Here is a 26581-nt window from a genome sequence, read left to right as displayed (position 1 = left end):
GACGGCTACCCCTGGACAAGCGCCGCCTCGTGAAAGAGGAATTCAAAAGGATGGAGGAGTTGGCGATCATCTGCAGGTCGGACAACCCATGGGCCTCTCCGCTACACATGGTCCTCAAGGCAGCCGTTGGCTGGCGACCCTGCGACGAGTACTGACGCCTGAACGACATTACTACCCCGAACCGGTACCCCGAACCGGTACCCCGTGCCACATATTCAGGACTTCGCTGCCGACCTGCACGGGAGGTCCTTTTTTTCCAAGGTCGACCTCGTCCGCAGCTATCACCAGATCCCGGTGCATCCGGACGACATTCCAAAGACAGCGCTGATCACACCTTTCGGTTCTTTGAATTCGTCTGGATGCCCTTTGGCCTCAAGAACGCTGCTCAGTCCTTCCAACGACTGATGGATGAGGTTGGGCGCGATCTTGACTTTGCCTTCATATACCTCGACGACATCTTAATCGCCAGCAGCAGCCGCCAGGAACATTTCACGCACCTCCTCCAACTCTTTTCTCGCCTGAGGGATTTCAGCCTGACCGTCAACCCAGCCAAATGCCAGTTTGGGCTTGAGACAATTGATTTCCTGGGCCATCGGATCGACAAACACGGTGCAACGCCCCTGCCTGCAGAGGTTGACGCCATCCACCATTTCGCCAGACCCACCTCCATCAAGGGCCTGCAGGAATTCCTCGGTACGGTAAACTTTTATCACCGGTTCATACCATCTGCGGCCCGCATCGTGCACCCGTTGTTTGCTCTCCTGTCGGGCAGAAGCAAGGACATTGTTTGGTTGGAGGAGGCTGACACCGTGTTCATCAAAACCAAGCAGGCCTTGGCGGACACGGTCATGTTAGTGCATCCTCGTACGGACGTCCCGGCTGCCCTCACGGTCAACGCCTCCAGCACAGCAGTCAGAGGCATTCTAGAGCAGCTTATCAAAGGGCGTTGGCAACCGCTAGCATTTTTCGCAGACACCTTCAACCACCAGAGCTCAAATATAGCGCCTTCGACCGTGAGCTGTTGGTGTTGTACCTGGCCCATCAGACACTTCCGTTACTTCTTGGAGGCAGGCTGTTTACAGCTTTCACTGACCACAAGTCGTTGACCTTCGCTTTCAATAAGGCCTCAGATCCCTGGTCAGCACGACAGCAGCAGCACTTGTTGTACATCTCAGAGTTCACCACTGACGTCTGCCATCTGTCCGGGAAAGAGAACGTGGTCGCGGATGCACTGTCACGGCCCACCATCCAAGTTTTGTCCCGGGGGTGGATTTCGGCGCCTTGGCGGAGGCACAGCGAACAGACATGGAGATGCCCAGCTATTGCACCGCAGTTTCGGGCCTGCAACTGCAAGACCTACTGGTAGGCCCCAGGGAGCGCACCCTGCTCTGCGATATCTCCACAGGTAGACCTCGCCCCATCGTCCCAGTGGCCTGGCATCGATGGGTGTTTGATTCCATCCACAGCCTGGCACACCTATCCATCCGGACTACTGTTCGGATGGTGTCTGACAAGTTCGTCTGGCATGGCCTGCGTAAACAGGTTTCCGAATGGGCCCGGTTCTGCACACACTACCAAACCTCGAAAGCACAGCAGCATGTCGAGGCCTCCCTTCAGGATTTTCAACCTACCCGCCAGAGGTTCGACCATATCCATGTCGACCTGGTCGGCCCCTCCCAGTCTCACCGAGGAGCGCGGTAAACCTCCTCACGACTGTGACCGTTTTACCCCGATGGCCTGAAGCCATTCCCCTCGCAGAGACCTCCACTCCCAAGCCTGCGCACGGGCCCCTTTTGTCAACTTGGGTGGCCCGTTTTCGGTGTCCGCACATATCACCTCAATTCACCTCTGTGGTTTGCCGTCGCTGATTTGTAGGGGTTCCCGATCCACCTCACACCACCGCCTATCATCCGCAATCCAATGGGCGGTGGAGAGGTTTCCATCGACACCTGAAGTCGGCATTCATGGCCCAGCCTTAAGGGGCCCAACTGGGTGGAGGAACTCCCCTGGGTCCTGCTGGGGGATACGTACCGTGCCAAAAGAGGACCTGCATGCCTCGTCCGCGGAGATGGTCCTACAAGAACACCTTTATGGTCGTCCCGGGCAAGATCCTACCAGCCCCTCGGGGGGCCAGAGGAAGAACCTGCTGCGACACCCGACCGGACTGTGCAAGCGGCTTGGAAACCTGGCCCCGATACCCACCTTGTGACACGGACAGGCCCCGACACGTATGCCGACTTCCCTCCGAGACTGTAAGTTTGTCTTTGTCAGGAGGGGTGCGCACTGAACACCGCTGCAGCAGCTGTACGAAGGGTCATTCTGGGTTGTCAAGAACAATGGGTCTACGTTCTATGGACATTGGGGGGACGCGAGGAGGTTTTTACAATTGACCGGCTGAAGCCAGCTTATTTAGACTTGGACCAACCCCTAGTGGTCCAGCGAGCGCGACGCAGGGGTAGGCCACCCAAGTCATAGCTTATTTAATTCTGGTTTTCGCAACAGTATCACCGGTTCTTGGGGGTGGTGGTGGTTATGTGGCGACTCACTGCACTGGCATCGAACCGGCTCCTGACATCGTGAATGTCGTCAGAGGCCCTGATCCAAGGTGGCATGGGGCCCTCCTTCTTCTCCATCGTTGGGCTAGGAAGGCCCACGTGTGGGAAGGTCAGGTGACCCACACATGACGTCAGCGTGGGAACTGTAACACGGGAAGCTTTCGGGTATTAAAGGCGCACCGCACCCCTGTCGTTCATTCGATTTCTGACTTCAAGCCATCGGCTCTGTGTCTTCATTTCATCGTGTGTAGCTAGCCGCTACACTATAATATTTTAAACGATTGCACATGCTGTTTACATTCTCCTTGCATTACTTATTACTTTCAATGTCATGCTTTTGCCATACCTGTGCATGATCTAGGATTGCTTTTGAAATAATGATGCAAGTAAGTTGGTTGCACTGCAAGCCTAATCAGAGAAAAGTTTGAATAGTGGAAATGGCGGTAGCTTCTCCCAACGAAAGCTGGTAATTTCTCCAGAAAAATGCAGTGAATGAAAAGACATGTAGAAATTAAGTGCATAAAACCAATTTGTCACTTGACAGTGAAATTACCTAATTGTCTTCATTCTGCCTGAGAATACTAATTAATTTAATGCTGCAAATTGTCTCATTTTTGATTCTTTCTGAACATAAGCCTCTATATTATGTGGTGTAGCAGTGTGTTCAAAAAAATCTTTGTGTATTTCCCTCAAATCTCCTGTCACTGATTTAAGCTGAGTATGTAGATTTTTAATTTTATAAATGTTGATCTGATGTCCTTCATGCTTTCTTTCCAGTTGGTATTACAGTTTGTGGAAGTCTTTCCACAGCTGGAAGTATTGGTTTTCCTGCTGGACAACTCCCTCTCTGATTTGAGGTTTCTATGCACCTGCCTCCTTTTTTCTTCACTGGTTTCCCAGCGTGAAGATGGGTACCATAATTCTATTAATATTTCTCATACTTTATAAATTGTTTTAATGCTAGTTAAAGCTTTGTTTTTATTTAAATCTTTCCCATTCGTGGAGCTGGAATGAATACTGAGGACTGTGGTCCAAGCTGTTGTGAAGGGGAGACTAGAGAATGGAGTGTGAAAAACCAAGGAGGTGTTGATGCAGGTTGGTACTCACATGTTAAAGGAAGGGAGGCCAACAGGTGAAGCTGTAGTGCTTGAATGAACAAGTAGATGACAAAAGATTGGCAAATGTGTGATAATGTTAACTTTCCCTAATCATGTTGTCTCACAAAACAGAATTCATCTTTGACAAATCTAATCAATGATTAGATTGGTTGGGATTTGCAGTTGAGACTGCATCCTATGATGGAGTGGTTGCAACAATGAAAGTCTGTTGGGTCAATTCATTTTGCATTGCCTTTGGAATAGTCATTGATGAAAAATCTACCCAGTGAAGTAATCTGCAAGTCACATCTGCAAAACACTCATTAGATTTGTCAAAGATGAATTCCATTTTGTGACACAACGTGTTTAGGGAACATTGACATTGTCACATGTGTTGCCAACCTTTTGTCATCTACTCACTTCGGGCTAGGTGACCTGTATTTCCAATATTCCTTCTCCTTCCTTGCTTGAATGTTAGAATTACGTGTGTTACTTTGTGATGTTACACTTACTTTCTTTCAATGTTCTGAATTGGATTTGAGATTATTTTAGATCACCAGTTCTAAAGTAATACTTCTATTCCTTGTCATAGCCCTCCCACACCTCTGCTGGTGCACACTGCTCAGCTGTGTGTATTTATTTAATTTACACAACACTTAAAGGGGAAGATATCAAATATTGCCAATGGAAGGCATCCCATCAGACTAGGCAACACCTCATGCAAGGAGCAGTCATGGAGTCAATGGTGTGCCCTCTTGGCCCTCTGTTCCTGATACAATAGAGGTGAAGTTGGAGGCATATTAGCTACCAATGTGGCTTGTGACCTCCTGCACAAGTCTGCAGTGCCATTGTGGGCTATTTAGTTCAATGCTTTGATTAAAGAGCTATGTCTAATTTTTTTTCCTCCAAATCCATTAGAGCAAGAGGAGAGGAGAGGAGATATGGGTTAATGATTAAGAGGAACAGAGTTGAAGAGGATGATGCTAAAAAGGGAGATGAAAGGAATTAGTTTTCCTGGATAATACCCATATCCAGCTCCAGAGACCTGTGTAATATTCCTCGGACATGTGAGAGCTGAGTTGCTGGTTAATCATTGTCTTTTCACTGTTTTGCAGCGACTTGGATACTTTGAAGGGAAAGATTTGACAGTGTTCATTTTCTGTGCAGAAATTGGAGTGAGACAGGATGTGTTTGGAGAGGGGGTGGGGGGAAGCGATGGGTGGATGTGTAAAAGCAGCAGTTCTAAGATAAAAGTGCAAGCTCAAGCTTGCTCTTTCACCAATTTGACCATGACTGATCTTTGTGATTTGACATCATCATCAAGAGGGTGATTTCTGAGACTTGTCAATAAGGGGCTTAACCCTTGTTTTATGAACTGTGTGAGACATTTGACCAGAGCTCTCTGAACTTCTTTTTCACAGGAACTCCTGGTGGCTACTAACATAAGACTGAAGTTCCTTTATGTTGTCACGGTCACTTCAGTCCATGTTTTGCTGCTATCTTTCAGCATGCCTTTACCTTTGAATATGTGCATGCAGACCTGCCCTTGGAGAAACCCTGATAAAATGAACAAATTTTATTTTTTCTCGATCTAATTGGACTAATCCTGGGCAAAGCTGAGGAAAACTTGGTTGTATTTCCTTTCCAATTTCATGAAGAATATATGAGAATTCACAATTGAAGCAAAAGAAAGGCTAGTTAGAATTAGAGTCAGGTTTATTGTCACTGGCATATGTCGTGAAATTTGTTGTTTTGTGGCAGCTGTACAATGCAAGACATAAAGACATAAAAATTACTGTAAGGTACAAAACACAAATAAATAGTGCAAAAGAGGAATAATGAGGTGGTGTTCATGGACCGTTCAGAAATCTGATGGCAAAGGGGAAGGAGCTGTTCCTGAAACATTGAGTGCGGGCCTTCAGGCTCCTGTACCTCCTCCCCGATGGGAGTAATATGAAGAGGGCATGTCCAAGGTGGCGAGAGTCCTTAATGATGGATGCTGTCTTCTTGACGCACCACCTCTTGAAGATATCCTCGATGGTGGGGAGGGTTGTGTCTGTGATGGAGCTGACTGAGTCTACAACCCTCTGCAGTCTCTTTCAATCCTATGCATTGGAGCCTCCATACCAGGCGGTGATGCAAAAAGTCAGAATGCCCTCCACCGTACATCTGTAGAAATTTGCAAGAGTCTTTGGTGACATACCAAATCTCCTCAAACTCCTAATGAAGTAGAACTGCTGACATTCTTCCTTCGTGATTGCATCAATGTGTTGGGCCCAGGATAGATCCTCTGAGATGCTGATGCTCAGGAACTTGAAGCTGCTCACCCTTTCCACTGCTCGCCCCTCAATGAAGACTGGTGTGTGTTCTCACGACTCCCCCTTCCTGAAGTCCACAATCAATTCCTTGGTCTTGCTGATGTTGTTGTCGTGACACCACTCAACCAGCCGATCTATCTCACTCCTGTACGCCTCCTCATTGCCATCTGAAATTCTGCCGACAACAGTGGTGTCATTGGAAAATTAATGATGGCATTTGAGCTGTGCTTATCTGCACAGTCATGAGTGTAGAGAGAGTAGAGCAGTGGGCTAAGCACGCACCCTTGAGCTGCGCCTATGTTGATTGTCAGCGAGGAGGAGATGTTACAACTGATCTGCACTGACTGTGATCTCCCGATAAGGAAGTTATGTTCCATATTCTAATAAATTTGCTTGCAGATAGAAGGAATTAAAATGACAGTGAAGTAGGCATCACTGACATAGTTGACTGTGACTAAGGAACATAGGCACTGTGGAGGAGAAGATTGAAACTAGCTGCAAAACAACAAGATTTGGAAGCTACAGTGAATGGTATATGATTACCATTGCCAGACCGAGATGACCAAGTTAACAGTCAACAAGGTGTATTGTGAAACAATAGCTGGCTCCCTTCATGCTGTCAGCCACCTTGGTTTCAGGAACCTTGGAAAATCAAAGTCCAAAAAAAAATTCTGGCTCAGCATTTAGGTGCAATTACAAGGGAATTGCGGATGGGTTGATCACCTATGGACAATTTAAGATCATATATCACTGCAGACTGATCAACTGTCAGGAGTTCTTTTTAATATAAGCTTACTGTATTTAGCATATGTTTTACAAGACTTGCAGAGCTCAACAAAATAGTTGTAGGGAGACTGTTGTAGCCAATTTTTATTTTAGTCTTGGACTCACTTTGCCCCACCCCCCACTTGGGACACTGAGGACCTGAACAGGTAAGAGTTACAAGGTCCAGCTGTGTGAATCTTAGGCATGTACACGTGGCCTGCTTTATATTCAGGAAAGGAAGCAAGCTCTTAGTAGCTGCAGAATAAAATGTAAAGATCTGCTTCACTGTTGCCTCTTGCCTTCAGGCGTTTTGTTACTGGATTAATGGAACTGCTGTTTGATCCCTGTACCTAAGACAAAATGAATAAATAATACAGCAGGATCCCTGGACTTAACAGGAGACTGCTTTGGTTGGAAATTATTATTTTGAGCCGTAGAATTTTTATACAAAATATAGATCTAGATACTCTGAAAATAAGGAGTATTTTGTAGTCTCTAACAATAAAAGCAAGCTGCCATTTCAGTATTAACCAGCTGTCTGCATGGTATTTGTAACCATAGAAACCACCAAAGGTACCAAGCTTCATTATTACATATCCAACCTGCCTTAATAAATGCCATGTAATAGCCAGCATAAGGAAAAGCCTTCTTTTATTTGCTGCAGATTGTCTTGTTATCTTCATTGTTCAGTCTGTAGCCATCATTATTCCCCTTATGAAAAAACACAGTAGACTAAGTAATTCCTTCATCTTGAATATGTTTTCTCAAATACCATTATATTCTTTATGCAATACAATTAATTAACAAAGTAATCCATGATTCAGAGCCAAATTGCAAATTCTTAGTCCTGGGCACCAAAGCACAAGAAGAGTGGGATGTTATAACAGTTTTACAAGGCTCACTTGGCAAAACTGCCTTTCAGAAGCTGTCCTGATTGTCGTCATTATGTATCTATGCAGTGCATGGCTTCCTGAATATAAATTCCATTGTGTGGGGGTGGTGCAGGATACTCACTGAGGTCCATTGCGGCCATTCTTCTCATTTAAAATTAATGGAGTGCCTGTCCTGCATCGGAGGTTGAAATAGTTGGCAAAAACCCCAGCAAGTGTTTGATAACAAGCTTGTGACTTCTGTGTTCATGTGAGAGTCCCGAACTTCGCGATAGTTTGCAGGGGTATTATGAGGGAATACAGATCTCAGAAAAATCCAAGCCATTAATTAAAGTTTACTATGCACAAACTATTAACTTTATATAACTTGAAATTGGCTTAAACAAATTATTAACTTCATTACCTTGAATATTAAACTAAATCCAAAAAGAAATCACAACCAGCCAACATATCCATGCAATAAGTTGTCTGTTTGGGAGAAGAATACAGGCCTTATGGGGAGATCTTTCTTTCTTAATGGAGAAAGGACGGTGACAAACCAGAGATCATGGAAAAGGAGTGTTTAATAACCATTACATAGTAAGCGAAGGATATAGATTTTTAAAGATCTTTTGCCTTGTATATCTGTGAATTTGTGATTTGCTAATTGAAATCCATATGGAGGAAATTAAAGTGTCTTGTAATCTTTTGTTGAAAGAAGTCAAACCCTTAAAGCAATTGCAAATTAAGGGAAAATATAATAAATAATAGACAGTAGAATCTATCCTAATTTTAATTTTATTAAAGGAAAATTTTCACATCTTCCTTTTAATCTAACAGAATTATCCAATTCATATCTGAAATATGACATTAAGTGTGGGATAATGGTGATGGTACAGAATTTTTCTTTTCCTCTCTTTTTCACTTCATTTCCTTTTCTTCAATAGTGTACATATCTTGGATTTATCTGAAATCTCCCAAGGTTTCTAAATATGCCAGTTTTAACAGAACGTGGGTGCGAAGTCCAGGGTGCCTCTTCTCTCACATCTTTTCTGTCTTAGAAAGAAATGCCTCCTGGTGGCTGGTGTTTTAAACAGTGTCGCAATGCATCTGCCACCACACAATGGGGACCCTGAAATGTGGGAACCATTCATCTGATGCCATAACCCATAAAGTGAATTTTTAACACAGTATGATTGTATTTTCTTGATAAGTCAACATTGTTGGTTATCTTAAAGTTGTCACCATTGATAAAATTCAGATGTTGCTTTTTTTAAACTTCTGATCCATGTTTGGGTGATGGCAGGGCTAATTTCTCCAGTCGTCAGTTATACTTGAGTCTACCTATCAACAGTACTGGCAAAGTAGGGCGGCATGGTAGTGTAGTGGTTAGTGTAACACTATTACAGCGCCAGTGACCTGGGTTCAATTCCCGCCGCTGTCTGTTTTTGTCTGTTCTGCCCTGCCCGTTTCTGCGTGGGTTTTCTCAGGGTGCTCTGGTTTCCTCCCACGTTCCAAAGATGTATAGGTTAGGAGCTGTGGGCATGCTATGTTGGCACTGGAAGAGTGACGACACTTGCGGGCTGCCCCAGCACATTCTCAGTAATATGAAAAGAAGCATTTCACTGTGTGTTTCTATGTACATGTGACTAATAAATAAATATCTATCAATAGATTCAAATTGAAGTGAGGAATTCTGATAGACTTTATATGCTTTTATTTCAATTAACTATTACTGCTTGTTTCTATGGTTCAACATTTCTTACAAAACTTGTTTTTAGTTTCAGTCTGAAGTTTTTCTCTTTTTTTTATCCCTTAGGTCTTTCAGCAGCCAAATTGCTGATAGAATCTGGGCAGAAGGTGGTGGTACTGGAGGCCCGAGACAGGGTTGGAGGACGGACTTTCACATCCAGAGTGAGTATGAAAGTCTGCATAAAGATTCCCTAGAACAAGGCCACAATCTTGGTTTGAACTTTTAAGTTTATTTTCTACTGAAGAAAATTCATTAATGTAATTAATGGCGTAATTTAAGCAATAAAGCATAGTTTATTACAAATCAGAGGTCGTGATGTATTTGCAGTGTGGAACATTTAACCTATATATGTGTTCAGTCCTGGAGTTACAGACTGATTGTTCCATTATCGTAAAGTAGGCAGACTACAAGTCGCCTATCCAGCAGGATCACAATATGAACTCGTTACAAAAAGTACAGTATGTCTATGCAAGTAGAACCACCCCACTGCTACCTATTTGTTTTACAAAAGTGTTTTAGTCTCTATCTCTTTTACAATAGTGAGGTATAAGCAGTTTATCATCTTACACATGTAATCAAAACTGGTTTTATTTTTTAAATGATTAACATATTTAGTCCAGTAACAGGTAGAGTAGCGGTTAGCTAATGCAATTACAGCGCCAGCGACCCGGGTTCAATTCCCACCGCTGTCTGTAAGGAGTTTGTATGTTCTCTGTGGGGGTTTGCTCCCACTTTCCAAAGACGTCCAGGTTAGGAAGTTGTGGACATGCTATGTTGGCGCCGGGAGAGTGGCGACACTTGCGGGCTGCCCCAGAATGCTCTATGCAAAAAGATGTATTTCACTGTGTGTTTCAATGCACGTGACCAATAAAGATATCTTATCCTTGCGACATTGAATAAACTTTTCGATTGGTTGGTTCACCTGCAGCAGAGACCACTTGATCTTGAACTTTGTAACCAATTTCAATCAATCTGCTCTATGGTCTCTACAACCCAGTTCTGAGTGCACAGCCTGCTCAGGAGGCTGAGAACACACCAGCCTGTTAAAACTGGAAGGGATAAACAAAGGGCAGTTAAAGTTTGAATTTTAATTTTTTAAATGTAACTCTACATTCAAGACAAACATACCTGCTTTTATGGGTTAATTTCTGCCCCACCCTCACCACAGGAACCTGCCAGCTGACTTTTACTTTTTTCTAGCAAAATCACAATCTACTTTAACTTGATCCTCCTAGGTTATCTAAGATAAACACTTTCTTATCTCCACTACTATCTCCCTTGCATGACATACATCTTGTGTTATGGGAGTTCAGTCACCTCTTTCTATGCTGCAATAATCAGCCAAGACAAGTTTCTTTGGGTTATTTGAACATTTTTAAAGAAGTTACCCAGGTACTCTGGTCCAGGATGACATAAAATCACAACTTGTATAGTGATTATTATACACCAAGCATAATTACATATCACCTGTATTATTCTGCTCTAAGGTTGCACATCATGGATGAGCATTTTTATGACCAACCTACAAACATTTACTTATTACTGTTTGACTAAACTGAGATGAGACCTCTGTCCCTGGTCAGTATGTGATCATAACAAAACATCCCATTGATTCAACCAGTCAATCAAATTCGGATTCAACCAAAGGTTATTTGTACTCAATCATCCTGTTATTAGTAGTCACATTTCCACCACTGACCATCTGTGGTCACGTTCCTATTGCATGTCCCTGCATTCCTGCAGCAGTTAATTGTTTTAGGAACAAGCCTGTGCCATTTATGTTTAAGGAAATCTTTCATTGGGCTAGTTGTTCATATTTGTACTGCCAAGCCTGTTGGATCAATTACAGAAAGCGGGTCTTACTTATCTAATAGGACAGGGATATTAGTTTTGTTATGACATGTTTTGTACCAACTGAATTAAAGTTTCAAGTGCCCTGTTAAGTATTGTCTATAAAATTATTCTCTCATCATACGCTTGCTATCTGCATAACCTGCTCACCCGTTTTCCCCCCCACCCCCCAGCTTATCCTCTTGCAGATTGTTACGACCCTCTTCGCAATTCCATCAGAGCAACAGTAAATTACTCTTAGAATCATAGAGCAATACAGCATGGATACAGGCCCTTCGGCCCAATGAGTCCATGCTGACCACATTGTCTGCCTGGCTAGTCCCAATTTCCCGCGTTCGGCCCATATCCCTCCAGGCCCCTCCCCTTGATGCACCTATCCAAGTGCTTCTTAAATGATACTATTGTACCCGCCTCAACCACTTCCTCTGGCAGCATTGTTGTCACCAGTAGGGTTTCCCTGCACTAACAAAATGTTCATGCAGTTCCCCAGCTCCATCAATGCTCTCCTATGCATTCTAAAATCTGGTATTGGCCAGAGAATTAGCAGTGAATCACTTACCACAACTTTGGGGTGGGGTGGGGGGGCTGCGTTTGCATTGGAAATCCCACAGTTGCTCAGAATTATCTGGGGAAATGTTGGCAGTTATATAAGGAATGCAAACGTGTCCTTAAAATATGGGCAAATATTTGAATTGGTTGTCTCGATATTTTTGGAAATCATCTCATGCCTGCCAGTTTTCATTTTGAACAGAGTGACTCACTATGTGTTACTATATCTTTTAAACTGAGATATGGGGTATTTAGTAATTTGGTGCAGCAGATCTTTCAAAAATGTGCTACCATGTTATTTTTAGTATTTTCTCTGGCACTCCCATGGCATTGAGACATTGCTGTGCAAATATTGACAATAATGGATGAATCCTAAATAAAAGCAGTAATTAAGTGAATCATTTGGATTTGTTTCTCTCAGAATTTAGACACAAGTATAATTTTCACCAAATTTGGTGCTGCTGTGTGTGTTCTCTTCATAGGCATGCAAATTGTCACAAGGTGACAGTGAATCCCCGCACAGCTCTTAACTCCCTGCAATGTTTACAAATTCCATCAATGATTTAAGACTTTAGAGTAGTGGAATGCTCATGAAAATGTTGATTGTCTCTTAAGCCAAATTCTAATTGTTTTACTCTTATGTCTCACCAGAATAAAAATGTAAAATATGTGGACCTGGGCGGAGCTTATGTGGGTCCAACTCAAAATCGAATCCTACGTCTGTCAAAAGAAATGGGTCTGGAAACCTATAAAGTTAATGAGGTTGAGCAGTTAGTTCACTACGTGAAGGTAAGAGTTTGTTATACTGAACTGTCAGCAAGCATTTGATCAGTTCAAGTTATTTTGGGAGGAGAGGATGATTGAAATGCAGAGGCCAGCCTTTGAGAGTTTTTTTTTGGAGTAATGTTGTAGAAAATGATCTGGAAAAAGTTACTTTAAAGGTATAGTCACAGAACTTTAGGAAGGTAAATCACAATGGGCTACGTGACCCCAGACCTCTACTTTTGGCCTGCACTATTCTGATAAAGCCAAACATGAGCTTGGGGAACAGCACCTCATTTTCTCTCCAGGCAGACTGCAGCCATCAGGACTCTACACTGAATTCAACAATTTCAGATAAGCAGCCTTTTCCTGTTTGTATCTGAATTAGCTAATTCTGATGTAAAGTCATCCACAGATGCTTCCTGACTTGCTGAGTATTTCTAGTATTCTCTTTTATTTCAGATTGTCATTAATTGCTATGTCTGCACCTCACAATTCCAGCATCTTTTCCCCTCTACTGTCCTCATTTGTCTTCCTCTGTTGCACTCCTCCAGACAGATCAGCTTTAATTAACAAGCAAACCCAGCCTCCATTAAATTGTACCTCATTATTTGTGTCACCTGGACAATCTTGGTCTCTGTTGAACCACAGACTTTCTCTTTGTTCTTTTTACTCATTCCTGTCTCTGCAACTTAATGCACTCTTCTCACTTTTCTAGTTTTGATCAGTTCATTGATCTAAAATGTTAATTCTGTTTCTTTCCCCACTGATGCTGCTGGACCTGCTAAGTATCTCCAGCATTTTCTACTTCTAATTCAGATTTATAGCCTTTGTAGTTTTTATTGCTTTTTGATTACTGATTTAGTCTTTGTGCCAGCATTATATATTACATATTAACCCTTTTACTGAGAGCTGTTGATGTTGGATAACTTAACACGTTAAAAGGATTATTTTTCTCGGTAAGATATGAAATAGACTTATTACAAATTTACTCCTGGTTTGGCAGAGGGCACTACAACAGGAGCCCAATTTAAATTTGTTTAAGGCTGTCTGCTTCTCTGTGGCAGAATGTTGCTTATCCCAAAACCCCAGCAGCTGGCATGTGCCAAGTTGTGATAGTATTCTCAGGTCTTTCATTTTTAATCTCCCCCACCACTGCCACCAAAAACTCCAAGGGGAATTTATTTCAACCTTAGGACAATTATTTTTTGGTTTTGAGTCCTTATATCTATACTGCAAGTTTGGCAGCTGTTTTGTTTTCACCAGCTGTTACTATTTACTCAGTTCCTTTACCTTGCTTCAGTTGTGTAGAACTTTCTAACTGTATGTTCCTTTTGATCAAGAGCTCATTGTGTTGAAGTGCAGGTTTATATTTTACTCTGCTGCATCACTTAATTCTTTCCAAAAGTGCTAGATAACCATCTGGGTAAAATCAAATCAAAGGTTTTATGGTTAATTATATATTGAGGGATTACACATTTTATTAAGGGCAATGATTGCTGTGCAGCACAAGGTCAGGGATATTGTCTGCAGAGTCTCGATGGTTTGAATACTGAGGATAGAAAGCTGTCCTGAAGTTTTGCTTGTTAATCTTTATTGATCAACTGAATACCCAAGGCAATAATGCAGTGTGTAGCTGTTAACCTTGCCAACTCCTTTAAGGCCATATCTTTAAATAGGTACATCAAGCTAGTTGTAAATTGACTGCCATTGGAAAAGCAATTGCAAATGAATAAAATTTCAGATTATTGCTCAATGCCTGGCCTTCAGTTAAAAACCAGGGATCTTACAACATTCAGCCACACACTGGAATATGCTGCAGAGCTGGCTGTTCCTCTAGTCGCACTGCTCCAGTTTAGTTGTAATACTGGCATACATGCAAAAATGTAAACAATTGCCCAGTATATCCTGTCTGTTTGTCCAACATAGGTCTACCCTCAATCATCAGTAATGAAACCGGTTCCTTGTCCCACCATGATCTTGCTGACCATCAAATACCAATCTACACTAATCTCACTTTTCAGCACTTGGCCTAGAGCCTTCATTGCTCATCTAAATGCTTTTTAAATGTGGGAGTTCCTCCTTCCATCACCCTCTCAGGCAGTGCTTTCCAAATTTTAAGCAAACTAATTCTTCCTCAAATCCCCTCTAAATCTCCTACCCCTTTCTTTAATCCTACACCCTCTTGTTATAGATGCCCTTACTAAGAGAAGAATGTTCCTCATAATTTTATACACCTGAATCATGTCTCCTTCCGCATCCCCCACCCCGCCCCCCATCTCTTCTGCTCCAAGGAAAGTAAATTCAGCCTATCCAGTCTCTCCTCACAGCTGAAGCTCCAGCCTTGAGCAACGTCATCATGAATTTCCTCTGCATCCTCTCCAGTCCAACAACATACTTCCTGCTGTGTCGCAAACAGAACTACACAGTACTCTAGCAGTGGCCAAACTAGTATTGTACATCATATACATAGTATAACCTCCCTTCTCTTACATCCTTTGCCCCGGCTAGTATTTTGTTTGCTGTCTTCACCACATTATCTTCCTATGCTGCTGCCTTCAGGGACCAAGGTTCTTCTGTTCTTCAATATTTCCTCATGGCCTACAATTTCTAGGTTAGCCTTTATTAGTCCTCCCAAAATACATCTCTTCACATTGTTAAGTTCTGTTTGCCATTTCTCTGCCCATCTTACCAACTCGTCAATATTGTTAAGTAGATGAAGTCGATCCCCCTCATCATCAACACCACCAATTTTCATGTCATCTGTAATGTATTGATCATGCCACATATATTTACATCCAGAATGTTTACTTTTATATAACCAAAAAAAACCAGCAAGTCTCCCAGCACCACTGGTGATGAAACGTATAACTTGTTCAAACAGATTACTCAGGTGGTGTTTCACTGGGACTAATTGGCTTAAAATCTCAGAAGAGCTTAAATTCAAACCTGGACAAATGAGCCAAATTCTAGAGGTGAAGTGAGGTGAGAGTGACTGCCTCTGATAACAAGGAGACCAAAGGATCTGGGTATAAACTCTCCACTACCTAACTCAAAGGAAGATGTTTGTGGTGATAAGAAATCAGTCATCTCTTCTCCAGGACATGCTCAAGGCTGTGTCCTTGGCACAACCACCTTTAGTTGTTTTATAGGCTCATAGAATTGTACAGCACAGAAATGAGCTCTTTCAGCCCACCTTATCCATGCCAACTGTGATGTCTGTTGACGCTAATCCCATTTCTCTGCATTAGTTCCATATCCCTCTACAGCTTTCCCATCCAAGTACTTGTCCAAATGCCTTTTAAACGCTGTATCTGCCTCCACCACAACCCCAGCAGTTCATTGTATATAATCACTACCCTCTGTGTGAAAATCTTCCCCCTCAGATTTTCTTTTAAATTTCTCCCCTCTCACCTTCAACCTGTGCTCTCTAGTCTTGGTCTTTCCTCTAGTCTAATCTTCCATCTAGTCTTAATCTTTCCCCCTGCCTTGGGAGGAAGAAAAAGATTCTCACTATTTATCCTATCTATGCCTCTCTTAATTTTATAAACCTCTATAAAGTCAATCCTCAGCATCCTATGTTATGGCCTATCCAACTTCTCCTTATAAGCAAAGCATTCTATTCTGGGCAACATCCTGATTAACCTCTTCTGCGCACTCTCTATTATTACCACATCCTCCTTGTACTATGGCAACCAGAACTCTTAAGTGCGGTGCAATCAATATTTTGTACAACTGCAACATGGCATCCCAACTCTTATACTCAATGCCCTGGCCTACGAAGGCCAACATACTGAATGCCTTTTTCACTACTCTATCCACCTGTGTCTCCACTTTCAGGGAGATATGAACTTGGACTTGAAGGTCTCCCTGTACATCAGTGCTCCTAAAGTCCCCGCTATTTATGTGTCCTATCAGTCTTTGACTTCCTTATCAATGACCTTGCTTGCATTCTAAGTCAGAAGTGAGGATATTTGATGATAATTGCACAGTATTCAACTCCATCTGAAGCCCCTGGAAAATGGTAGCCCATGTTACCCCAGGCAGTACTTGGGTTTGGGCTGATAAGTAACACAAATGCTGTAAGTGCTCGGGAATGATCGTCTCCAACAAAGGAACGTCTACATTTGGCTTCAAATGGCATTGCTATTTTCAAACCTCTTAACATCCACATCCTGAAGGCCAATATGCTCAAAAGGTACAGAAGATTCAAATCCATTCATACACTCTGAAGTGCAATTCCATCATTCCCATTCTCCTGCTCTTTTCCATTATCCAGCAAATCTAATTCCCTCATGTTCCTGTTCAATTTCCTATTGAAATCGTTAATCATCTCCTCTTTCAGTACCTTCAAAGCAACAAGTTCCAGGTCATTATTACTCATGCTGTATTTTTTTTAAAAAATCATTCTTCTCCTTGTCTCTTTCCTAAAACTTTTAAGTCATAGAGATCTGGAGAGAAACAGCACAGAAATAGGCCCTTCAGCCCTTGGAGTTCGCACCAACTATCAACTCTAAGTTTTATACTAAACCTACATTAATCCTATTTTTATTCTCCCCACATTCTCTTCCACTCTCCCCAGATTCTATCACTCGCCTACGCCCTGGGGGAATGTACAGTGGCCAATTAACCTACCAACCTGCATGTCTTTGGGATGTGAAAGGAAATTGGAGCATTCAGAGGAAACCCCACATAGCAACAGGGAGAATGTACAAACTCCACACAGACAGCTCCCGAGGTCAGGCTTGAACCCATGTCTCTGGCACTTTGAGATAGGCTGCACTATTATGCCATGCCATCCTCTGAGATCTTATATTCCTGGTCCTTGTACCACCAGCTAATAAGGACAGCTTTTCTGTTTCTACCTTATTTAAACATATCATAACCTTGCATATCTCTATTAAATATCCCCTCAATCTGTCTGGTTCCAAGGAAAACCTCAGCTTCTCCTAAAATTCCTCATCCCTAGATTTGTTCTAGTAAATTTTCTGTCCAAAATGCTGAGCATCATCACAGCCTTCTTAACATTTGTTGACCAGAACTCTAGTTATGGTGTAACCAGAGCTGTATAAAAATCCATTATAACTTCCATGCCTTTGTACTCAATATCCTTACTCATGTAAAGAAAAATTCTGCAGGTTAGAGACTAGGATCTGTGTCAGGATCACTGGGTCAGGGCTATTGTGGGATCTCAGATCAGGTTGATGCAGGAATTCAGGGCCTTGCCCAATGGAAGGGTGAAGGCAGTGGTGCTAAGGCCTGGGCTGTTTGGGGAGATGGAGATTTCTAGAAGTGAGTTTGGGTGGGGTCAATACCATGGTGGGAGGTTGACGTCCTAAAGGTTAGAAGGTAATTATAGCTCTTAGTGAAATCCAAATCCAATTGTTCTCCCCAGGAAGGCCCAGTGATGGTCGCTTCTGGGAGAACGTGCTAAATATCTCCTGAACTTCTTTAAAAGAATCATTGTCGGGGAAATCATTCAATTTGAAACACATCTGATGCAGAAACCTCATCTGATGTGTAAGCACGATTTGCATCAGAGAGTGCTCTGCTGATTTTCTGGAGTGATGTGCAATGGATAATTAATGTATTTCACTCCATGGCAAGCACATTTTCAACTGCACTGTGCTGAGATAAACAGCCCTCACAATCTAAGCTCTAGGCTGCTGCGTTTTGCCTTGGAATCTTTGATTACCATATCAAATTCATTTAATACAATTATTTTAAAAAGTACACCAAAATGAACTAAGGTAGAAAAGATTTGGAACAAAGATCAAAACTCTGACCAGCAGTGAAAGTAGGCCTGTGCTAGAGCATCAGCCACCAAAACCAAGTTTGTTAGAAGGGGGATTTGGCAAGAAGCCATGCTATTTCATTTTTAATAGCTCCCACACTCCTCTCATGCTGATCAGAGAGAGCTAACATTTTCTCTTGTTATTTAAGTAATAGGCAGTTTGTTTGTCAAAGTGCTCCTGTATGCTCAAGCCTAAGTTTCTTAGTAACACAGCAATGTTTAAAGGACTGTTTCCTTGCATTCAGAACTGGAATACGTAGTTCACTATCCATAAATCTATTTTTTTCACTGAACACCTGTGCAACTCCCTGTTAAATGACCGATATTATCAGCCTTGAGTAATTCTCAGGATAGTATATTCCAGATATTGAACACATTTTGTGTAAAATAGTAGGGGGGAGATGATGAACAGGTTCTGTTAAAATTGTGAAATCTGGTTTGGAAGTCAATGAAGATAAAATCTGACATAGTGAATTCCATTTTAAGTAGAACTCAGAAAAATGTATCTAAAGCTCATTCTGGTTACGTGCAAAGAAGAGATATCAGAACATAGCACAATACAGGCCCTTCAGCCCACCATGTTGTGCAGAACAGCAGGGGTAGAATTGACAGAAAGGGTGAGTGTGGTTTCACCTATATGTGGATCTCGGGAAAAGTTGAGGAAGAAGTCTAATAATTTGGAAGTTATCAACATAAGTGCAACAATGCAGGGATTACTTTTACAATATGGCTTGCAGTTTCTGCCCATCCACTCTACACTGTGCATAAGTAATTGGGAACTAGTGAATCTCTTGATGACTATAAGAAGCGTAGGAGTGCACTTAAGAGAGAAGTTAGGAGGCAAACAGAGGATATGAGAAGGATTTGGCAGGCAAGGCAAGGCAAAATCCCAAAAGATTCTGTAGGTATATTAAAAGTAAAAGGGTGGCTAGGGAAAGAATAGGTCCCCTTAAAGACAGCATGGTTGTCTGGGTGTGGAAACAAAGGAATTGGGTGAGATTTTTAATGAATATTTCTCTTCAGTTTTTACTGTGGAGAAAACAATGGAAGCTAAGGAAATGGTGGTGTTGTCTTGGACCACATGAATTAGCCGGGAGGAGGTATTGGAGGCCTTAAAGTGCTTTAAGGTGGATAAGTCCCCAGGCAGGCCTGACCTAGTGCATTGTCGGACCTTGTGGGTAGCTAGGGAAGCTAGGGCAGGCATGGTAGTGTAGCGGTTAGTGTAACGCTTTACAGCGCCAGAGACCCGGGTTTGATTTTGGCTGCTGCCTGTAAGGAGTTTGTACGTTCTCCTCGTGTCTGTGTGGGTTTCTTCCAGGTGCTCCAGTTTCCTCCCACGTTCCAAAAGACGTACGGGTTAGGAAGTTGTGGGCGTGCTACGTTGACGCCGGAAGAGTGGCGACACTTGCGGGCTGCCCCCAGAACATTCTACGCAAAAGATGTATTTCACTGTGTGTTGTGATGTACATGTGACGAATAAAAGATATCTAGATATCTAAATTGCAGAGACCCCTGCAGAGACTTCATCTCTGGCCCCAGGTGAGCTTCTGGAGGACCACAGAGTGGCTAATGTGGTACCATTGTCTCAAAAGGGTAACAAAAACAAGCCAGGAAGCTCCAGGACAGTGTCTGACATCAGTGGTGGGTAAATTGCTGGAGGGGATTCTGAGGGACGGGATCTGATTCAGAATAGTCAGCATGGCTTTGTGCATGGGAAGTTGTGTCTGACAAATCTCTTGCAGTTCTTTGAGGATGCAACTAAGAGGGTGGACGAGGGTGGGGCAGTGGATGTTGTCTATATGGATTCTACCAAGGCCTTTGACAAGGTTCCTCATGGCAGGCTGGTCTGGAAGGTTAGATCACATTGGATCCGGGGGAGATAGCGGATTTGATAATTGGCTCAGTGGTAGGAAGCAAAGGGTGATGGTTGAGGGTTGTTTATCAGACTGGAAGCCTGTGTCTCGCGGTGTGCTGGGACCTTTGCAATTTTTTAAACGATTTGGATGTGAATCGTAGTTAGTAAGTTTGCGGATGGTACTAAAATAGCTGGTGTTATGGACAGTGTAAAAGGTTATGAAAAATTGCAGGTTCAACTAGGTTTGTGGTCTAAGGATTGGCAAGTGGCTTTCAATCCAGATAAATGTGAGGTATTGCATTTTGGGAGATCAAACCAGGGTAGGACATGTGCAGTGAATGGTAGGGCCCTGGGGAGTGTTATGGAAGAGAAGGACCTCGGAGTGCAAGTGTATAGTTAGCTGAAAGCAGTGTTTTAGACATATAGGGTGGTGAAGAAGGTGTTTGGCATGCTGGCCTTCATCAGTCAGGGCACTGAGTATAGGAGTTCGGAAGTTATGTTGCAGTTATATAAGATGTTGGTGAGGCCACACTTGGGAGTATTGTGTATAGTTTTGGTCACCTTATCAAAGGAAAGATATTATTAAACTAGAAAGGGTGTGGAAAAGATTTACCAGGATGTTGCCTGGACTTAGGGGCCTGAGCTACAAGGAGAGATTGCGTAGACTATTCCCTGGAACGTAGGAGATTGAGGGGTGACCTCATAGAGGTACATAAGATCATGAGGGGCATAGACAGGGTGAAAGCACATCAACTTTTTCCCAGGGAGGGGGTGCTAAAAACAAGAGGGTATAGGTTTAAGACCAGAGGCGAGAGATTTAAAAGGGATATCAGGGGCAGCTTCTTCATGTAAAGGGTGGTGCGTATTTGGAATGAGCTGCCAGAAATAGTGGTTGAGGCCATCTAGATAAATACACAGATAGGAGAGGTTTAGAGGGCTATGGGCCAATGCGGGCAGATGGGACTAGCTCACTGGGCAACACAGTCAGCATGGCCGAATTGGGCCGAAGGGCCTGTTTCCATGCTGTATGACTCTGACTCCATGCCTGATCAATTAACCCTGTAAAACCCTCCTCATTAACCCCCAGGAAATGATGCCAATATTGGGAGACTTATCCTGCAGACTAATCAAGGAACACCTCGACAAACGTATGATTCTGAGAGGATGACCTTCAATAGCATCGACTGCTTCATCAGCATCTCTGGGTGTGCCTTGAACCACTGGCAGGACAGGTACGCTGCAGATGAAGCACAGCAGTAGTAAACCAGAATCTTCCTGATTGGCACCAGACTCAGCACAGCCATAGGCTCGGAAGATTCATACCAATTAATCCCTACTTCCCCCTCTCTCAGCACTGAGGGAAGGCAAGGCAATGAATATACTCTCCACCAAGAGTGACCTGATAGTACCACTTGTACCTGAGCTGGCTGAATCTTGCACACTTGGTTTGTGACAGATGGCAGCTGGTAGAAGGGACTAGTCCATACATTCCTTGCATTGAGGGTTTCTGCCTTCATGTTAGATGGTACCACCAACTTGAGAACAGATCAAGTAAATTAAAATTGGGCATCTGGGAGGTGCTGTGGCTCATCCACAAGCACAGAATATTTTAGCACCACAGTCTGTAATTGTGGTTGCCGGAGTTGCTCAGTCATTTTTACAAAAGCAAAATACTATGGATGCTGGCACTATGAAACAAAATAATAGACACTGCAGTTCAGGCAGCATCTGAGGAGAGAGAGAAAGAGTTAATGTTCAAGTTAGATAACCTCGAATCAGAATACTTCCAAGTTAGAAAACTGACCCGAGTGCAGAGAAGGAAACAAAGGATCATGCCAAGAAAAATTGAGGTCTCGATCTGGTGAAGCTACATGGCTGCAAAACAACAGAAGCATCATGTAATAGAGAGGCAACTAGTCATATAACTAACAGACTAGGCTGAAATTCTGTAGTGGATGGATAAAATGGTGGACATTAAGCCACAGGAGCAGGTTCTAGGAGTGTCAGCATCCCCAACAGTGCGTACAAGTGCAGAAGGTCGATGGGTGCTGCCAGTGTGACAGGAGAACTGTTGTGGATGATGCTCTTCTGGAATTTAATAAGACACAAACTTGGCTTTTTTGAATCAGCTTGCAGTGCTTCCTTCAAATACCATTTGTTAAGTTTTTGGTACCTATTATCAATGATTGAAACATGCTTCAATTATTCAGGGGGAAAAAGATGTTTTCTCTTTTCTGCTTCTTGAACCTCCTCCTGTTAAGCACTATCCCCAGACATCCTGAGGCTTCTGCCACGCAGCTTGACCTCAGCTACGCATTGCCCACCCTTTGTTTCCTAAAGATAATATAGCTGAGATCAGTAATTCAGCATTGTGTTGCCGCTATAACTAGCTCCACAGCATGAAAAGAGATCCTTGAAGCATGGATTCTATTAAATAGTTTGTTTCTTGAAATGCATAAAGCTGTCTTTTGTTAATAACTGAACATTTTGATTTAAAATTATTTCTGCTTAATTGCAGCTAGACAAACAAATGAAGTCACTTTCATCACACTGAACTAAAGCAATCACTGAGAACAGGCAACTGGCAAACAGAAATCAGAATCCTTATCTTCCCCATCTCTGAGAAATTAAACATTCAGCTATTAAAGACACCCTACAGAGTCTCACTAAACTCAATAACCCATTGGGAAACAACTATGTATACACAAAATAATGGCACAGGGTTAATTATTTCAGAAGTGATTTTGTGAATAGCATTTTCACTTTTTAATAATTGAGCATAGAACATAGAAAAATTACAACACAATTCAGGCCCTTCAGCCCACAGAGCTGTGCCAAACATTTCCCTACCCTAGAAATTACTAGGCTTACCCATAGCCCTCTATTTTACTCAGCTCCATATACCTATCTAACAGTCGCTTGTAAGACCCTATTGTATCCGCCTCCACCACCGTTTCCAGCAGCCCATTCCACGCACTCACCACTCTCTGAGTAAAAAAAAACTTACCCCTGACATCTCCTCTATATCTACTCCCCAGCACTTTAAACCTATGTCCTCTTGTGGCTACCAATTCGGCCCTGGGGAAAAGCCTCTGTCTATCTACCCTATCACTACCTCTCATCATCTTATTCGGGATTAAATCCAAAGATTTTTGAGGGAGGTCTGATAAATTCTTTTTAATTTATGTGGAAATTTATGCTGGTGTGTGGAAACCAGCAGCAATGGATATTAAGACATTTTTGGAGTCACCAACCCAAAAAGGATTGGAGGTGGCGAAAAAGGATGATCTGATAAAGATTGCTACAAGGTTAAACCTTACAGAAGTAAAGCAGTCTATGAGAAAGGCAGATATTCAGAGACTGATAGCTGGCCATTATGTGGAAAAGAAGGTGTTTGAGAAGGAAGTGTTCAAACAGTTTCCTGGCAGTGAAATAGCAATTTCTGAGGCACAGGTGCAGCTGGCAAAGATAGAGGCTGAACGAGAGCAAAATAAATTAGAAGCTGAATGAGAGCAAAAGAGATTAGAGGCTGAACGAGAACAAACCCAGTTAAAGATAGAGGCCGAACGAGAGAAATTAGAGGCCGAACAAAAGATAACTCAGATGAAGATAGAGGCTGATCTAGCAATGAAGCAGATGGAATTGAAGAGGATGGAACTGGATAACGAGGAGAAAAAGAGGCAGCATGAGTTACAAATGAAGCGTAGGAGTTCGGAATCTGATTCTGATGATGGTTTTTCAGCCAGCAGGGAGGTTCGATTAGTCCCTCCGTTTGAAGAAGATCAGGTTGATCAGTATTTCCAACATTTTGAAAAGGTTGCTGTGAGTTCAAACTGGCCAAGGAAAGGATGGGCTCTTATGGTACAGAGTGTGATTAAAGGTAAAGCTCAAAAAGCTTATTCTGCTTTGTCTGTTGAGGATGCAGCTGATTATACCAAGGTAAAACAAGCTATTTTGAAGGCCTATGAATTGGTCCCTGAGGCTTATAGACAAAAATTCAGAGACTTGAGGAAATCTACAGATCAGACTTATATGGAATTTGCCAATGGAAAGAGAATATGTTTTGAACGATGGTGCCTGGCTAAAAATGTAGATGGGGATTATGATAAATTGACAGAATTGATACTAGTGGAAGACTTTAAAAGATGTGTTCCAGCTGAATTAACAACATATTTAAATGAAAAGGCAGTGGAAACTTTACAAGAAACTGCTAGGTTGGCAGATGATTATGCTTTAACCCATAAATCCAAATGGGGACAACCTAAAACCTTTCAAAAGAGTTACAAAGACAATCCAGGTAAACCAGAGATTAAATTGGGAGGTAATCAAAAAGGAAAAGATGAAAAGAAGCCAGGGCTGGAGAAACCTGTTGAGCGTACTTGTTATTACTGTAGGAAACCTGGCCACGTGATATCTAATTGTGCCCTTTTGAAGAAAAAGAAGGAAGCTGGGCCCAATGCTTGCTTTCAGGCAATTAAAAATCAAAAAGGTTTAGGAGATGCTGTTAAAGATCAGTCCTTGCAAGAGGGAAAAGCGGAAAAGTTGGAGGAGGTGAGAAAGGAATTCCGTTCGTATGTATCAGAGGGTTTTGTTTCACTGAATGATGAGTCACCCCAGGTGCCAGTGAAAATTCTTAGAGATACTGGGGCTAGTCAATCTCTCTTGCTGGACAGTGTTTTAAATTTTGGTGAAGAAAGTGACACTGGTGAAGTAAATCTAGTACGAGGCGTTACAGGTGAGACCATGTCTGTCCCTTTTCACAGGGTGATTTTAAAGTCAAAGTTCGTAGAAGGACCAGTCGAGATAGGGATAAGACCTAGTTTGCCAGTGGAAGGAGTTTCTTTGTTATTGGGAAATGACCTTGCAGATGGAGAAAGTGATCCTGTGGTACGGTTAACAACCAAACCAAGGATTGACGAGTCTGAGAATGATCCAGATGTTTACCCATCATGTGCGGTGACTCGAGCTAGAGCTAGAGAATTAGCCAAGACACACAGTCCGGTGCAGTCTGATGTAGTTCCTTGTGACAGTCCTAAACAGGAAGAAAATTATGATGCCTTATCTGAGACTTTTCTGTCTTCACTGGAGGATCAACATCCTTATAGTGAGCCTGAATTTAAAGATTTGTCTTTGTCAAGGAAGGATTTTATGGTGGAACAGACAAAGGACCCTGAGTTGACAGAATTGAAAGAAAAAGCACTCTCATGGGAGGAGATTGAAAAAGTGCCAACTGGATACTATGTCAAAAATGGAGTGTTAATGAGGAAATGGAGACCTCCTCATGTTCCTGTTAATGAGGAATGGGAAGTTATTCATCAGGTTGTTGTTCCAAAAGTTTATAGGGATGAGATTTTAAACCTGGCCCATAGTATGCCTTTGGGTGGTCATTTTGGTGTGAATAAAACTGTAGGGAAGATCTTGAAACAATTCTATTGGCCTGGTTTGAGAAAAGATGTGGTGATGTTTTGTTGAACCTGCCACACATGTCAGATGGTAGGTAAACCAAATCAAAAACCCCCTGTGGCTCCTTTGAAACCAATTCCTGCTTTTGGTGAACCCTTTTCGAAGGTGATTGTGGACTGTGTTGGTCCATTACCAAAGTCTAAGACTGGAAATCAGTATTTGTTAACCATCATGTGTGCCACTTCTAGATTTCCAGAGGCAATACCCCTTAGAAATATTAAGGCCAAGACGGTGTCAAAGGCTCTTGTAAAATTTTTTACCTTGTTTGGTTTGCCAAAAGAAATCCAATCTGATCAAGGTAGTAATTTTATGTCAAAAATTTTTCAACAAATAGTCTATGAGCTGGGAGCAAAGCAGATTGTATCATCTGCATATCACCCAGAATCTCAAGGAGCTCTGGAGAGATTTCATTCTACTCTCAAAAATATGCTGAAGACTTATTGCTTTGAAAACACCAAGGATTGGGACGAAGGTATCCATTTACTTTTGTTTGCCGTTAGAGAATCGATCCAGGAGTCATTAGGATTTAGTCCGTTTGAGCTTGTATTTGGACATAGGGTGAGAGGACCTTTGGAGTTGTTAAGAGAGCAATGGGTTAATGAGGAAGTTCACTTGAGTCTGTTGGACTATGTCCAAAAATTTAAAACTCGGTTGGAGAGAGTCTGCCAGCTAGCGAGAGAGAATCTGAAAACAAGCCAGATAAGAATGAAGACATATTTTGATAGACGTGCTCGGCCTAGGACATTCGCAGTGGGGCAAAAGGTGTTGGTATTTTTCCCTAGCCAAAATAATCCCTTGCAAGCTCGTTTTTCTGGACCCTATGTTATTGAATCTCGAGTGACTGATCTAACATATATAATCAAAACACCAGATAGACGCAAGAAAACACAACTCTGTCATGTAAACATGCTAAAACCTTATTATGAGAGGGATTCAGTGGTGGCCTTGGT

The 26581-nt window shown here is 42.5% G+C and overlaps 1 protein-coding gene across 1 annotated transcript in view; it reads left to right on the top strand.

Moving 5' to 3' along the window:
• mao (monoamine oxidase) overlaps positions 1-26581 on the top strand; it is a 134336-nt gene that overhangs the window by 34178 nt on the left and 73577 nt on the right. The window contains exons 2-3 of the mRNA XM_052014013.1: positions 9424-9518; positions 12409-12546. Coding sequence (XP_051869973.1) covers positions 9424-9518; positions 12409-12546 — 233 coding nt within the window. The remainder of the gene's footprint in view (positions 1-9423; positions 9519-12408; positions 12547-26581) is intronic.

The sequence above is a fragment of the Pristis pectinata genome, chromosome 4 (assembly GCF_009764475.1).
Source record: "Pristis pectinata isolate sPriPec2 chromosome 4, sPriPec2.1.pri, whole genome shotgun sequence".
In the NCBI taxonomy this organism is placed as follows: Eukaryota; Metazoa; Chordata; class Chondrichthyes; order Rhinopristiformes; family Pristidae; genus Pristis; species Pristis pectinata.
Note: the sequence above shows the minus strand (reverse complement) of the source record. Positions and strands in the feature narration are given on the sequence as shown.